This window comes from Amblyomma maculatum, chromosome 11 (assembly GCF_055883805.1).
Source record: "Amblyomma maculatum isolate TAMU_Amacu chromosome 11, ASM5588380v1, whole genome shotgun sequence".
NCBI lineage: Eukaryota > Metazoa > Arthropoda > Arachnida > Ixodida > Ixodidae > Amblyomma > Amblyomma maculatum.
Window position 1 is genome coordinate 30,250,058 of NC_139354.1, and position 17,707 is coordinate 30,267,764.

Below are 17,707 nucleotides of genomic sequence, written 5' to 3' on the forward strand. Positions count from 1 at the left end.
GCCTTTAAATGTGTCAAACTGCTCAGAATGGAAAACTGCTGTTTGCTGATGCTAAATATCAGTGTGTAAAATATTTTAAAAATTCAAAAAGTAAGAAAAAAATATCGTCCGTGGATGCGAAACGCTATCGCGTTATTCCCGTGGCTTGTGTCCCATAGATTTTTTTTTATCACTACCTTATCTATAAGCTCCTTTATAATCGAAGAGTCGGGGATTATGCATCACCGGAACGAAGACCCGTATCATTGTCATGTCTGCAGCGGGAGGACTTGAGTTAAGTGGATGCCATATTTAAAGGACCCTAATTACGCGCGCTTGACAGTTGCAAGTTTACAACAGTCGAACGCGTTGCATCAAACTGATTGCTACAACTCAAAACACGCAAAGTTTAATTTACTCGATTGCTATAATGTGGAAATAGCCGAATTCATTATTACTATAATGGAGAGATCGAGAACGCCCGCCACACAGCATAAAAACAGCTCCCTTTGGTAGCCCCGACCATGCAGCATCAATTGGCAGTTCACGCACGGAGGTATGTACTTAATCAGGAAAGCTAAGTAAACTAAACAAAAAAAAAAGCATTAGTAGCCGGTAAAACAGGTTCACTGATCAATTCGATATCCCCGTCAGTCCGCGCTTTCAGTGATCGGTTCGACCGGCATACCTCTGCAGTTGCAAAAGTGAGTATGGGTTAAAATTCAAATCTACAGTAGCCACAGTCCAGCAGATTTGTGTCAATTACTGTATTTGAAAAAATATTCGCGCCGAAATTCGGCCGCGTATTTGAATTCGCACAGAGCTAGCTATAGCGTACACCCCCCCAACACATACCGCCAAAACATTACCAATTAAAGTATGCAACCGCCCGCGCATGTATATGTTGACATATGCGGAGGTGGGGAAGACAAGGCGAACATATGATCCGCGGCAGTCACTTGAGCGGATCAACACGTACAACAGGGCGTGTACACTGATTCGGAAGCCACAACATGCCGAACGAAAACAAACCCGGCAAACCGGCTCTTTTTTTTTTCCTGGCCTCATGCCACGATCGTTCTTTCCCCGATCGCATTCCTTTGCAGACCGCGACGAAGCCAGAAACTGCTCGGGTTTCCGTTACAGCACGAGCTCCCACCCGTCGGTCCAAGCATGCAACGGCGTCAGCAATTATTACCATGGCAGCGGTCTTGTCGGCGGATTCCTGGAACAGGTCGCAGCGGTCAGCCGTGCGCTTTCTGGACGATGGATGCGCCAAGAAGCCTTGGAGATATGAGCGGGAGTAGGAGGGGATGGACCGAGCGGGACGCGTCGACGACGTTATCACGGAGCCCGGATTTCGTCTGCTACAGGCGGCGCCGTAGTGAAAGTAAAAAGGAACACAAATATGGCGTGCGCGGCGCCAATCCGCCCGAGCGGGAAACGAAGAAACTCGCGCCTGGAGTAACTGCTCAATGAGCACTCAACAAGTCGACCTTGAAGACGCGCCGTATTTACTTGTTGCACTGACTTATGCAAAGGAAGGCTGCACTGGGGGCGCCACCCCAAGATGCCGAGTAGATGGCGGACATTCGTTCAGCCATTTACGCCCGTCTTCCTCTTGCATGGAGTTTAGCAGACGACGGCGGAGTCCGTGACCGATCGAATAATCTGGCCGAGGCCACATCCGCATGACAGCAAAGACCGGCCAACATACACGAACGGCTGGCTGTAAATCCTGTTAACTCCTGCCTGAAAAAGTTACGAGGGACTTTAGCGACGAAAGTAGAGAAATGCAAAAGCCCGAGTGCCGCATTCTGCTACGCAACTGGCACTAATCAGTAAATTATATACTAGACATTAATCATTTAATTGATTAGTCCATCAGTACTTAGGTGGGTGATTAGTCACTTCAATGATTATTCACTAATTAGACAATGATGGATTAATTAGTCATTAATGAGTAATTAACTGGTCATAATTAGTAATTAGTTATTAATTGGCTTATGACCATATAAGGCACGCATTCGCGCATACTGTGGTGGTGCTATGTGATTGGCCGAGACCTCTATGACGTCATCCCGCCTCGGCCAATCAGAGCCCCCGTGTTCTATACGAATTAATCCTATCTAGAGGACTTTTAAGGCCTCCTGCTTTAGTTAACCTTGTAATAAGACGATCGAAGTATCTGCCTTGAACACACTCATGAGGAGTTCGTGCAGAAACTGGGGGAACAATTAATGCCAAGGTCGTGTATACCATCTCCCCGAACAAACCTGCGCAGAATTTTAAGCGAGCTAGTACCGCTCGCGGAGTGGAAGTGTCAGCGTAGCTGTTCAAACCAGCGACAGGTAGCCGGCGCTGAGGAAGCGCGACCACATTCGGTTCGTTGCGAAGCAACAGATTCTGGTATTTCCACGGAGTTCCTCATCAAGGTCATGAAATTTCGTAGTAAGAAATGCGCTTCCTAATGGACAACGGAGACTATATCCTATATCCAAAGAAAAAAAAACACCTTTTTTTTTACCAGCAGCCATAAGGTTGCGCAAAAAAAAAACAGTCTTCATAGGAGGAGACTTGTGAAAGCAGTTCAGCCTTTCACTGTGCATTTAAAGGTAGCAAACCATGCACTTTCAAGATCAGTTTTTATTCACAAAATTTTTCAGCAACCCTTCGTAACAAGGCAATACAGCAAGAAATAATTCCAATATTATGACCTACACAAATCTAAACTGCTTTGTACCAGAGCCATTCAAACTTGTCCAGATTACTACATTTCTATGCCCTTATATGCACCCCCTCCCCCCCTTCTTTGTCTCCAATCACTTATAAAATGCAAAACTGCTGGAGTATGTGCACCCATGGTAAAAAAAATTTATGCACCGGTATACTGAAAATAGTGCTGTTGCTGCACATAGATTGGAACAGATATATCTGCAGCTCGCCTTCGTGTCTGAAAATATACCTTTCTCACCAGACCGAGAGGAACCAAACTTCCGCAATATATGCAAGCCGAGAGTTGGTAGCCAGTATAGTGAGAGCCATGGAGACTTGTTTACATCCAACTCCCTATGCAGAAGTATTTTCAAAGACAAGCCGCTTGTTGCTTAAAACAGTATGTATCATGTTAGTGCCTCACCTCAAAACAAAATGTTAGTACTAGTTAGTACTAGTTGCATAGATAAAAAGAATGGTTTCACCAGAAATCCCCTTGTAGTGCCCATAAAACAAAATTGTCAGCAATCTGTAGAAATAGAGAATAAAGTGTAAGAAATAAAGCTGGCCTTATGCTTGAATGCAAAGCAAAAAAGTCTTGAGATAATTCTGAAATATACCCGAATGTGGCCAGAAGCAGAGCCGCTGCTAGTGACGATACCTTCATGTTGTGTAGTTTAGCAGTAAGGTAGACGCAAATGATCTTCAGCTTGCGACAATTAAAAGGACATGCTCATTGCGCAACACAAGAATGGTAACAAGTGCTATGAAATATGCGTTTACTGCTATACGTGTGCATATATATATATATATATATATATATATATATATATATATATAAAGGGCATCAAAAGGAAACTGTTGATGTGTACACCAGACTATTTCAACTGTAACTAACTGGTCGGAAGATACCCACCAGATTACTACATTTATATGCCCTTATATGCGCCCCCTCCCCCATTTCTTTGACATGCTCATTGCACAAGACAAGAACGGTAACAAGTGGCATGGCATGAAATATGCGTTTATTGGTATATATATATCAAGGGTATCAAAAGGAAGCTGTTGATGTGTACACCAGACCATTTCAGCTGTAACTGACTGGTTGGAAGATACCTACCATATGCTTATTGCTGAAAGGCAAGAGGAGAATGCAATATTTAGAAAGTGCGCATATAAAATTGCAAACAAACACGAAAAATGCTAAAAAAATAACATACTACTTGATGGTTTTTTGAAGAAAGTAATTACATTTGATGGTGCTTTCCCTTTTCACAAAATAATATTAACTATAATAACTGGTTCACAGGAAAGGAAAGGCGCAGTATTTGTCACACTTGTTCTGTGGGCACCTGAACCCACTCCATAGAGGGAGGGAAGAAGGTGGGAGTGAAAGTAGAAAGAGAGAATGAGAAGCCGCAGTGGAGGGCTACGGAGCAATTTCAACCACCTCTGACATCACAGAGCACAGGGACACCTCCCGTTTCGCTCCATCCGGTGATCGGAATCGAACCCGGGAACTCCCATTTCACAAAATTCCAGTCGTAAATTTATGAATAATCATAATATGCTCATCGGTTTTGAACTGGGGTAACAAAATACAACTGACTTTCATAACCTGCTAATCACAGAAGTCCATAGCTAAATAACTGTTCTAGCTATAACCAACTTTAAGTACTGAAATAAAACCAGAATATGCAAACACCAACGTAGTACTTCCAGTGCTCAAGGTAAAGAATCTAAAACAAAGTTTTGCGTGTGCCACTGTATGCATAAATATGCAGTGCAACACTGCAACTAACCATTTAAAGGTAATTCACAGATTCATGTTCACATTGCGTGACACAAAACTTTTCTTGTAAACCTCACACTACCTGCATGCACAACTTGTACATCTCTAGTAAACCACACCTATAACATGTTCTGTTCGTGGCAACATTTACAAATGTTGAACACATTATATCGCTTTGCCGCTGGCTTCGCAAGGATACATTAGGGCAGCTTTGAGCTGTTCTACCTATGACTCACAGCAACACAAAATTTTCTCATAACCTTTTTTTTTTTTTTTCACGTGCGAGCTACTGAGCGAGAAAGTTATGTAGATTTTATTAACGGTGCTTAAAAGCAAAGAACAAGCAAAGAGAGAAGGAACTGTACAAATCGCAATATAGTTCATGCTGCAAAACTGATTGATTGTTCATAGGAACCAGCAATGAATAGCAATGAATGAAAATCAATCCACCAAGTAACAATGCTTGTCATTTCAGGAACATTGAGGCATACATATGTAACATGCAGAAAATGGAACAATCATTTAATTCGCTCATAAGTTTGAAATAAGCAAAAATGCCATAGCGGCGGTTTATGCTCCATAGGAAAAAGAAAAAGAAAAAAATACTCCTGATAACTTAGCACGCCGGTCCTTGACCATCTGCCGATGAACTCGGAAAAACAAACAAGCAAATAAAATGGGATGCAAACGAGAGTGGATAGAATGAGGGGGAACAACATGTAGCCCTTATTTTTAAAGCCTATTTGAGATCATAGTTATGAAGTCATTAGTTTTTAGTTTTCAAGTGACAGCTGCCTCAGCTTACACCTAATTATTAATTGAAATCAGCCCATGTGGGAACCAGCATTTTTATAAAATGTTTAACTACTGCCTCATCTACTGTCCACAATGCCTAGTGCATAGTCATCAAGCATACACAAACCAATTTTACAGACAAGTTGTATGCAAAACACAGACGTTGAAAAATAATTACGTTCTACTTTTGAACGAACTACCGAAGATATCAATCAACTTGCAGCTGTAAATTCTAAATAATTTAAATACTGCATTTTTTAAACTCCAGTACGCAATTCAGCTCTCTTTCGTAGGAATACTCCTGCGCATGAGTGAATGTTCCTGGCGAGATAGATTCCTACGTTTAATTCTTTACTTCATTTTATGCCATTTTCCTAATCCCAATAGAACGGGGCAGCCTATTCGAAACGCCACTTGCCTTGAGCGAGGCCTTGAGGCAGCGCTTGGCCGACTCAATGGTGTTGCTAATAAGCATGGCGACAGTCATGGGACCGACACCCTCGGGGACCGGTGTGATGTATGAGGCCACCTTCTTGACCTCGTCAAAGTCCACGTCACCCACCAGCCGCGTGCCCGAGGTTCTGGTCGCATCTGGGAAAACACAAAGACGAAGCCATGAAGCATGCCGAATATAACTAAAACAAGCAAATACGACAAAATCTTGTTTTATTTCTAAAAAGTTGTCACTCACTCGTACAAAACCTGCAGGTTCATTCAAGCGGCCACTTCGACACATCTTGTCTTTAAAGTGAAAATTCGTGGTCTACTAAGCCAAATGTATTGCTACAACAGGTGCTTCATAAAACATACGATTCTGCATACCTTGAGAGAACTTAGTGGAAAATGTGCGCACCTAAATGTGCATTCACATAGCAAGGTATGTTGCTGGGTGAGTTGGTTAATCATTGTCAGAGGAAGAACGCTAGCAGACGACAGACAATGGACGGACAACAAATGACGGATGGTGTGTGTCCTCCTCATCCTTGTCCGTCGTCTACTAGCGTTCCTTCTCTGGCATACACATAGGCGTGTGCAGAGGGGGGGTGCGGGGGGGAAGGCGGCCGCCGGGGGGCGTCAAGTTCACCCCCATACTTTCACTTTGTCAGACCCGTGCAGTTGTTTTTAAAAGTGTAGGCCAAGCAGATTATTTACTATACTGACAGCCTAGGTGTCGTGCTGTTGCGTTCCAAGCCACCTTCCCTCCGAAAAGCCGGGGACTCAAGGAACCGTTAGGATTTTCAATTCTGCATCCATGGCGAAGCTTGTTTTGTTTTAAGCGCAAAATATTTTGTATGCATTGTTATTTTATCACATCAAACAAAATGGGGGGGAGGCGATGTGGTGAAACTTGGCTTTCCCTAATGCAGAACCCTGCACACGCCTATGTGCATACATGCTTAACAATGAAGTATGTTCAACAAAACGAACCAATGAGCAAGTAGTAGTGCATGCTGACACATCAAGCATACTTCCCAGAGTTCATTCAATTCATTCATCCTGTGTACCTTACATATGGTTTCTACCTCTTTGTCTGATCGATATAATCAGCCTGGCAAATTCATATCAAATCGGGTGACATGTTTTGGTTGAAGAGTGCCACTGTGGGCGAATAATATAACAACTGCGTCAGCAAACACTCAAACATCTCTAAAAATACAACACTCAAAAATTCCTAAAGATACAAAGTTCCAAAACAGAAAAAAAAAGAGTGTTTCCAGGAACAAGCTCTCAGCCGCGGTAGAAGAAACTTAAAGGGCAACTCCGGCAGTTTTTTTATCATTTTGAGTTTCTGATTGCATTACATTCCTCGGTGTGCCCCGACTCCAACACACAAAAAAAGAAAACGATTTTCGAAATTCCAAGTAGAACTATTTTAAGAAGGAAAACCAGTAAATCAAAACCGAAACTGCTTTCATGGCCAGAAATGACGTTCCAGCTGTGGAAACGGTGACGTCACACACAGTATTGGAAAAACATTCGCACTCGCTTTGGATGGTGGAAATAAAGTATGGAAATCATGGCGCAGTACATAAAATGTCTGAGATAACCTAATACAGACTTCCAAATTACATGATCACACAGGGAGTGGACAGTAACTTGGGTATTATAATGTTTGTGACGTCACAAACGCAGTGTTGCCTGCTGAAATTGTCTCAAGTGAAACCGCAAAAACTGCAAATTTTAAAATCGTCTTCCGCGCGAATGAATTATCGCACGGCGCCCCAATTTGGTAGAATACGCCCGGGTAGAGAGGAAAACCTACTGTAAAATTTTCACTAGAATATTTGATTGTTGAAAAGCCTCCAGAGTTGCCCTTTAATGTAAAAGCTCTTCAAATTACACAGATATTTAACTATATAACTCAGAAATGATTTTTAGATTAACTATACAATTCCATACCAGTTACTTAAAAAGAAAAGAAAAAGGCAGCTCATTTTCTAAACCCCAGCAGCACAAGAAGGTTCAGTGCTTCTTTATGTACCGAATAGAAACTGGGCACACTGGACGTGCAGGAAGCTTTGCGGAAACGAGATGTCCGCTGATGACACACTGCAAATACCTACGGCATTAAACCGACCATAGCATCCAATCAGAGCTGCACATGCTAGAGTGCCATGTCATTACATGCTTTTGCTTTGGCATACATGAAAAAGTACCGATAGTATTGCCACCTATGTGGTTTTTACAGCGTGATGGAGCAGAAAAGGGTACTTGACACGGCAAAGTAGAGCAAGCAGTTTGAATTTGGTGCTGCAGCCACTGCTGCATGTTGTTAGCGGCCGCCGCATTTCCACCCAACTTCCAGCAAATCTAGAGTGCTCAGTGTAGATTCTGAGTAAGAAAAATCGCCAAATTTTCGAGCAAAACTCATGCTGTGTTATCTTGTTCACAACTTCGGACTCCCCAATGGCATTAACTGTGTTAATTCGTAACCTGATCAGTGAGTTTTCTGTAATTAACCACTCAATTACAGGAGCTATATAAAAATACATCTGTTAAGGCCAAAGTTTGTTCGTAATTACTTTTTTGCCATTTCAAACTTGGTGTATTTAAAAATATTCGTAACTGTCTGCAGATACACCCAATATACAAATGGACACTCAAGCCTTCAATGTGTACAATGCGGTGCATGGAGCACATGCATACCTGGAATGGCGTTGATCCCACAGTCAATCACCACAGCACCTGGCTTCACCCAGTCACCCTTGACCATCCGCGGACGGCCGATAGCTACCACCAGGATGTCAGCCTCACGGCACTGCGGAAAGCACAAGCACCCAACCACACATGCTGAAAGTAGAAAAGCAAACATGGCAGGGAAACGATAACTTGCTTTTTGGCATACAGGTCAGTTATACAAATTAGTATACTAGCAGTCTGAGCATTGATGATCTAGTAGAAGACTCTAAAAGGTCTCCCAGCCAACACCACACCACGTCAGCTGACTATCCGATTCTTAATAACACTCAACTACCTGCCAATCAGTAGTAACACTCAAATCTAATTGGCTGCAGACAAAAAAAAAAAAAAAAAAAAAAGAAAGGTTTGGGTTTGGTTTGTGGGGTTTAATGTCCCAAAGCGACTAAGGCTATGAGAAACGCCGTAGTGGAGGACTCCGGAAATTTCGACCCCCTGGGGTTCTTTACCGTGCACTGACATCACACAGCATACGGGGCCTTGCTTTTCGCCTCCACCGAAAAGCGGCCGCCATGGTTGGAAAAAAGGCAGCCAGAATATCTGGAGTATGCGTCCTCAGGCTAGCTTGTGAACCACTCCCCCTGGGACCACTTCAAGGTGCAATGTAATTGACGAGTCAGACTTATCTTGACACTACAGAAAATAATAATATAGAAAAAAATCTCATTAATTCGGCCCCCGCTAATTCGGAAATTCAGATAACTCAAACTAGGACAATACTCCTGGTCGATGCTCATGCAAGTCCATAGTGCCGGATATTCGTTGATTGGGACGTGGGCTGGCTTTGCTTCGGTTAATTCGGACGACCCATGCAGCCAGCGAATGCCGAAATAAGGCTCAGAATTCAGGCCTGAGCTTCCTTACCATGCCGGGCAAGTCCTTGGTTTTGGAGTGACATGTGGTCACTGTGGCGTGGTTCCACAGCAGCAGGGATGACATGGGCGAGCCCACAATCTTGCTCCGACCCAGGACCACTGCTCGAGAGCCCACGATGTTGACACCTGCACAAGAAGCGGGGAATGGACACGCGAGGCATTGACCGTGCAAGTTGAGACCAGTGGTCAGTCTAAAGAAAGACAGACGAAGTATCCATTCCATGGCTTAGCGGTGTGAACGCAATGAAGGGAATGAATAATGAGCACAATTCATTGAGATAATCCTAATCCACCTCATATCAGCAGCAGACGCTGCATGTTAAAATCAAATAAAGAAATAACCTGTAAAGCATGATATCAACCCCCAGAGTTAGCCCACCGGTTCACCTGTTCCCACTGCAGCTGCCAAAGCTAAACTAGCTCGGCAACATTTCGAGGTGTTAGCCGTCTACACATAACCACACAGCAATGATTCAAGCTATAATACTAACTGAATAATGAGTACACCAACAGGAAATTTTCGTTTCGAAATGAAATCTGCACTTCAGTTCTTAACACTATGTTCAAGGACTCCACTAAGAGAAGAGGCTCAATGACGTACCCTATTCACAAATTCAGTGGAAAACAAGCAGCCCTACACAGCAAGAATGACAAAGCTATGGCAGTGGTGATTACCACCAGGAAAGGTGAAGAATACCACTAAGGATAGTCCAAATGATGGAAGGGAGGCAGACTTCATTGGGCACATCTCAAGATTGACTAGAATTTGCCGCTGCCACGTGACACAGGTAAATCTCTTTCAATTGTTTTCAGCTTACTCTGCAATCTTAGGTGAACTCTCAGCATGCCTTAGATCTCGCTCAATTCACGCATCCGGTTTATTTGACCTTCTACGTTAGTACCACGAGACTGAGAAGCCCCCCCCCCCCCCCCCCCCCCAACAAATTTTTAGTCTGCTCAGAGTGCAAACTGTCGAGGGCTGGCTGTACGAATGTCAACAGCAGTTCCCTTGTGTTTGCTTCAACACAACCTAGAAACACGTTCTGCACTGCGGACAAGTAAAGCTCGCCAAGCCTAGCTAACAGACATCGCTTTAAACAGCGCAGTCATTTCACACCACATATTTAATATGTATACAAGGAAGTAAGTGAAAGCGTGAGGCCTGTGACTACTGAATTACTAAATTACCCTTTCTTAATTTTAAAAAAAGATGCTTTACAGAAGGAAGGACATACATATATTTGAGGAAGAAACAAGGGCTCAAGCCACTTGATGCCTCCAGGCTTTTCCTTTTTGGTTCACTTGGTCAACCATACCCAGGGAAACGCGTTCCATGTACGAATAGCCAGAGAACAACATTTACCTGACCGCTTGATGAGCTCAAGGCAGCCTCTCGGTGTGCACGGAATGAAGAAACCTTCCAGTTCTCCGTGAGCGAGACGGCCCGCATTCTGGTCGTGGATCCTATAGGACAAGAAACAATGTTAACCTGGTTCCTTCGCCTTTCATATTGACACAAAAAAATTTATGGGGGACACCTAAGCTCAGTCATTAAGCGTATGACGCGAAAGCATATACTATTAGCCCATATATAAAGACCCGCTTTAACCAAGCTGTACGAATGTGCCTACGTGGCTTAGTGGTAGCGTCAATGCAAGGGTCCTGGCAGGCTGGTTCTGACATCACCCCCTTGCATCGAGTTAGTGCGCGGCCATATCAGCTGCGAGCTGCTCCTGCAATGGTCGCGTTTTTTCACCCACAACGGCAACACCAGATTTTCTGGTGAATGGGGTTTGACTGCAGTGCATGAGCTGCACAGAGGAAAGGCAGCAGCACGACAATAGCAAAAATGCATTAGGCTGACAGAGGCATGACTACCTTAACCCAATCCTATTGGTGACAGACAAATGCATTACAGGATTCATAGAACAGAACTGAAGGAGAACAAGTCTGAAACATGCGCAATGTTTGGCAAGTAAAAGAAGAGCCTGCAGAGAGAGAACAGGAGTAACGTAAAGTAATAAGAGGGTGAAATAACTGAACTCAATTTGTGTCACTGGACTTTCTCATATTTTTACCAGCCACTACTGCCTCCACATCCCCCAACCTGGATTATGCAAACAACCAATTACAAATAAAAGAGTAAGGAACTGTTACATACATATCAGCAGCAAATGTGGATTTTTAAAGAAACTTTAATCGAGAAAAGAAAAAGTGAAACTGGTCAGAAGTGGACACATACCCGTCCACATCTTTGTCAGGCGAGACGGCATTTGTGATCCGGTTGGAATCGATGGGTTTTTCACAGTCTAGTGGAAGCTGGACAATGATGCCATGGATGGTGGGATCTTTGTTCAGCGTCTCTACTTCCTTCACCAGCTGCAAACCGTGAAAGATGCAGGAGGGGCAACAGGGTTGTAACAGTGCACTGACGAACTAAATTAGGCTGGCCTAAATAAATTTATTACTGCCTTTCAATGACGAAGAGGGTACTTTTTCACTCTGAGAATAGAGCTCTCACAAGGTGATCAAGTTTGGAAAACAAAATGTAGTTATCACTGCCACAGGGCATTTTTGCACTCAAAAACGCAATGACATTAAGCACTTTATTTTCAGTATACAGTTCCACACCTGATCTACAGTCAGCACAACTCAATTGTGACTGAATGTAAAAAAATTGCACATAAAATTGCAGTGGAGCATTTCATGCTGTAATTGCTAACACTGAAAAGAAAATGCTGCGAAGCCCACCTTGACAAATAGTCCGCAAAGCTTTAAAGAATTCAGATCTTGTACAGGCCACAGGCTGCATTCTGAGATTTACCGTGCCTTCTCGTTTGTCAGAGGCTAAAGGCTTACTGATGATGCCAGTAGCACCTTACACTAAATCAGCAGCGGGAAAAAATACTCAACTTACAACTGCAAATTTCCCAGCAATACATACGTCTTTTGATGTCAAACAATCGCGAGCAAACAAACAAACAAAAAAAAACAAGCAATGCATTTAACTAGCTCCAGGACCCTGTGATATTTATCCAAAGAGCACTTTTAACGACATAGATGGGCCTCCACTTTATGTACTAGGCGTACCACTAGGTATTGCCAGCCGCAGAAACTACAACAAGTCTTCAGAGGTAAAGAATGGACTTCACCTTTTTTAACGATGTAAGTGCAATGCAAATCCCATGTAGGCAGTGCAGTACACGTGCAGAAAACAGTCGAGAGAACAGGCCATTTGGTCGAACACAGAGAAAGTCCGCATGCTTAGTTTACGCATGTAACATTACTGGCAACGCAGCAGCCAATGACAGTGGCTTGTCTATGGGCTTTGGCCTGAATGGGTGTGAATACGGTCTGAACAGACGAGACTGGCTCATTTGTATCTACCTCTGTGAGTACAGCAATGTTACCCGTCGTCAGCTGACCACACACTCGCGCTCCTTCAAAAAGAGGGGATGAGAACAAATACACCGGCTCACCTCTTCTTCACTAATGGTTCGTGGAAATTTGATGTGCTGGGACTCGGCACCAACTTCTTCAGCTGCACGACGCTTCATACGAATGTACACGTTGGAATCCTCTCGCCCGCCAACCTGAAGAAGACGCAGGTTTCAAAATCTTTGAGACATTCACGCAGTGATTACCAGCTAGCATGAAAAGTGGACAGGAAAATTACAAGGTCCCTCGCTAATCTGCAGCTCAGGGAGGAATGAAACAGATAAAGCATCAAATTAAGTGCCAGGCAAGTTAGGTTAAAGACATGTCCTGATGGACTTCATGCAATCCCATTAATAAATACACAGCCGTAACATACAAAAGTTTTGTCTAGCCACAGGAGTAAGGTAAATATGATGCCAACTAACCACAACATTAGGTATACAAACAGTAGAAATCAAGCGAACTCAAGAAAAAAAAATTCAACATGCAAGGTTCCGTTTCAGGGATATCTAAGAAGTTTTATTGATAGTTTTGGAACACCTTTTATCGTGACCACAAGCGAAAATTTTGAAGCACCTTTACCAAATGCCACGCAAAACCTGAATCTGGTTATATTTATGGACCAACATATCCTTCCTAGGCATTTACAGTTGCCCCTTTGAATTCATCTTAGTTTGTGCATGCTTCCTAGTGCTTGTGGTTGTCATATGCAACATTTCACCGACAGAAACTTTAAGACACCTCAAACCATGCATTTATTTTCACGTCTCATCACTCCCTACCAGCACCTTAATACTTACCTCAAGCCCAAAAAGTTCATCCCGCTAGCTGCAATTCCAGTAATTATTTAAGGATCAAAAAGGAAAAAGAAAGAATTATCACATCCTTTCTGTTGATGTTGTACATCAAACCTGTACATATACTATGATATGATATGCTCAATATTATGATTTGAAAACAGGCAAAGTGATGTCCAAAACACACTCCAAGCATTGTCACATGTCAAGCATTTTGTAGATGCAAAATCCTCTTCCAAATACTCAACTGAAGGCTACACATAGCCTTCCTTGCTGCATCTTTGCTTTCAGATTATCGCTTAGATCGCGGACGCCGACCCCTGCTTTGTTTGGATGAGAATGAGGAGATAAAAAGAAACAAGAGGGAGCTGCAGACTCCCACGGCGAACCTAAGTTTATGCTGCTGGTGGAAACCCTCTCCACGTGTGTCCCAGTAGCTTATCATGGCAGATAGCCATGAGAGGTGAAGGGACAGTGCAATATATTCAAAGGGGTGATGCGTATCACTGTAATGGCAGAACCCGCAACTCTCATTTCATCAATTCTACTCTCTCATCTCAGTGATTTGGATGTGCTGAATGCAACAGTACCTTTAAAAACTTTACAGAATGAATTTCAAATGTAACCGGCAGTTTACGAGCTTCAGGAGAACATTCAGAGGTAGGAACAATACCACGCACTCTCTTGATGTGTCCTGTCTGTGCATCTTTCAAGTGTGTAATGTTATCTATACAAATATAACATGGCCAGTAAGGCTCACATTTTTAACACAAAGTCGTTAATGTAATTGCGACTAAACACACTCACCTGCACGATGGCAAGCATGGGACGAAACTCAGGGTGCTTGGCTTTAATGGCCTTGACTTCGACTGCAAGCTTTTCTCGGATCTCCCTGAATCCAGATGGAATCATTTTGCATGGTGAGCAAGAAAATAATGAAAGCAATTGAGGCATGTGAGACAGTCGGTCATTCAAAATAGCCACAGTTGCAGAAGTAAACACTAACTTTCAATCAGCTTATTAAATCACAGAAAGTTTAAGGTCCTCAGCTCTTTTCAAGCAGCTCTTATATTATGCAAAACAAAGGCAAAAGTGTGGTTTCATATCATGTTTGGGCTATGCAGGAAGCATTTATACACTCAGCATTTTACAACAATTCCCCAGTGTTCACCTGTATTAGCTAGTGTCTTACTAGGTGAATTGAAATGTCTGAAGCTGCATCTCAAAAATAGCGCACACTACAGCTGGCAAGTTGAATTTCTTGAGCTTTTGATAAATGTTTTGGCCATTTTATTTATGATGATGCTCAATGTTTCCTACACTTCCCTCTTGTTTCTTTTCAAGCACTCAAATATGTGCCTTTCCGAGCCCCTGGAAGTGCGCATACTGTGAATCTGTATTGAAAGACAAGTGTATTGACCATTCCTAGCAGTGGCCGTGTGGGGTTTTGGTACACTTTTAGCAGTTACCACTCTGGGATCACGCCATACAGCAATTGAGATAGGAACGTGTTCAAGTTTTCTTATATGCTCTTATCCCATCTATAAGGACTTATCAGCAGTCTAGGAAAGACAGGCGCCCAGACAGCCAGCCCAAGGTCACAAGGGATGTCATACAGATAGCGAGAATTGGTTTCCCGATGAGTTTGCACAAATGGAACAGCTTTGTGCTTAAGCATTTCAACTAAATATTATCTTTTTAAGGTCAGGCGTAACTGTGCTGCAACGGTAACAAAAAAAGAATAACAAGAAAACGCAACACATCACGACTGTAATTAGAATGGTTCACATTATTCATCGGAAACAGTAAAAAATAAAATAAAAAATAATAATAAATAAATAAATAAATAAAAAGAAATACAATTCTGTTGAGACGAACTTCAAGAGTGCGCAAGAGAAAAATGTAAAGATTACAACAGCATTGCAAAATGCTTGATGTCATCAGTAATTGATCCAAGATTACTTGCGGCAGAGGTGTTCGGAATTACAGCATCTATGTGGGCTAAAAAGTTGCCATATATCTGAACAGAGCCAACTAACCAGCGTGACAAACTGCAGGAGTTCAGCGAACTGCTGCGCAAAGCGCGGGGTTATGAGAGCGCCGCGCGTTTTTTTCTTACATTTTTTTTCTCATTACTTTGCATGCTTGTTTCGTAGTACTCACTTGGCAATTTGCCTGCCGGAGAGCACAGTTGCTTCACCTGTGGCCGAAGACATGCTTGACGAGGTAACGGTCACACCCAGTAGAGAGCGGAGATCAAACTGAACGTGTCGGACGATCCGCAGAGTAGAATGCCGGTCACAAAACAGCAGATCTCGGTGCGACGGGCGTCACAAGAGCTATCAACTTTTCCTCGTGCCCCTCTCGCGTAGCAGGCTAGCCGGCTTCCGCGATAAGACACGTGATATCTCGGGAGAGGGGAGCCAAAGAAGACCGTCGAAAGCACGGCGTCGAGCGAGCCGGTCGAGCAGCTTGTATTGAAAAAAACATGGTCAAAGGAAATGGCCGGCAGGCGCCGGACGACGCGTAGACCGGTCTTTCGGTCGTAATTGGCGACGCTGGTGTTGTCATTTTAGTTCGTTGCACAATCAAGGAGACTTCCGTCGGTCGCATTTTGAACGAAAGGGTAAAATACGGCATGATGAGGAAGTGAAAATTCAACATTTCGCCGCCGACTTCGTGAGCCCTGCGCGGACTGTCATGGCGGCCACCTGTTGTGCCCCTCGCGCCGCAAGTTTGCGAGGAGTTTCGGTTTTCATAGGCGGTCCATGGACGCCGATGACGCTTCAGGTACTTCAGGAAGAGAAAGCGAAGTATTGATAAACGCTTCCAAACACAAGTATGTAGAATTGGAGCTGTTGAAGAAGAGCCAAAAGTTTAAATTATCAACCAGAGAAGTAGTACTATTAAACTAAATTACAATGGCGAAAAGAAGGCGTCAGAAAAAATTGGGCACGATATTTTTGTGATCTTGCTCCCGCCACAGAAACGTTGGTGTGCTGAGCGAGAAATTATCCTTTTTCTAGTGAAGAAGTTAGCTGACGTACCCTACTTAAATTTTGTGGCGGATAAGCTGATAAAAATGCACGTCGATTTTGCCCGTGCTTACTTTCGTTTCATCGGCTAACCTTCGGTGCTGCGGCAGCTAGATTTCTCATTGTGACCGTGTTTTGGACCTGTTTCGTACAGCAACGCTTGCACCACTTTCAACAGTTTCGAGTTAATGAATGTTTCGTGTTCACAAGAGCCTCATATAATGAGCAAAATACGAGATCAACCGCAACATATAATTTTAAGTCCGAAACCGAGGACACGAAACTAACTTTATGGATATATTATATGGATGCGACATCAGCAGTGACCTGAGTTGCATGTTTTGCAGACCTGTGTTATCCTGTGTGATCGGGTCCCTCTCATGTCGGAATAGTACTCTAGTCGGAATCCTTCATTGTCAGTCGCAAACAATGGTAGCAGACGCTGACAATGGAGGATTGCGCCATGCGACAGAGAGAGAGAGAGAGAGAGGCTCGGAGAGAGAGGCTCGGGATGAATCCATTACACATTACAAAACATAAAACAGTAACTTATGGCCCCGCCGCGGTGGCGCATTGGTTAAGGCGCCCGACTACTGTTCCTGAGTGCCCAGGTTCGAACTAGACCGCCGAATCCAGCGTTTCGATGGAGGCGAAACAGAGGCGTCCGTGTACTGTGCGATGTCAGAACACGTTAAAGATCGGGCGGGAAGCTGAGGTGGAGAAGGGTGGCTGTTCCTAGACCGACGGGGCTGGGACTGGTAGGCCAAAGCGGCTTGCGGCGGGGGCTAGCCTGCCACCGAATTTTGATCTGTTGTAGGCCGCCATAGCACCCGCCACCGCTTAGGTGGTGGACGACGGCTGTTGCAGCGCGCGTCTTTCTCACCCTCTTCCTTTTCTTTCTTCTCTACTTTCTTCTGTTCGCACGAGGCATCGTTTCGATGGAGGCGAAACGAAGAGGCGTCCGTGGGCTGTGCGATGTCAGCGCACGTGAAAGATCCCCAGGTGGTCGAAACTACTCCGTAGCCCTCCACTACGGCTAATCTTTCCACTTTGACTCCCACCTTTATCCCTTCCCTTACGGCG

General features: G+C 43.8%; 1 protein-coding gene across 1 annotated transcript in view; it reads right to left on the reverse strand.

The window, feature by feature from the left end:
• pug (pug C-1-tetrahydrofolate synthase, cytoplasmic) overlaps positions 1-16,285 on the reverse strand; it is a 31,353-nt gene extending 15,068 nt beyond the window's left edge. Inside the window, exons 1-8 of the mRNA XM_084584114.1 lie at positions 15,753-16,285; positions 14,397-14,481; positions 12,834-12,947; positions 11,597-11,733; positions 10,718-10,818; positions 9,344-9,480; positions 8,429-8,540; positions 5,696-5,872 (exon numbers count right to left, since the gene is read on the reverse strand). Coding sequence (XP_084440240.1) covers positions 5,696-5,872; positions 8,429-8,540; positions 9,344-9,480; positions 10,718-10,818; positions 11,597-11,733; positions 12,834-12,947; positions 14,397-14,481; positions 15,753-15,805 — 916 coding nt within the window. The 5' untranslated portion in view covers positions 15,806-16,285. The remainder of the gene's footprint in view (positions 1-5,695; positions 5,873-8,428; positions 8,541-9,343; positions 9,481-10,717; positions 10,819-11,596; positions 11,734-12,833; positions 12,948-14,396; positions 14,482-15,752) is intronic.
• Positions 16,286-17,707: the final 1,422 nt, after the last annotated feature.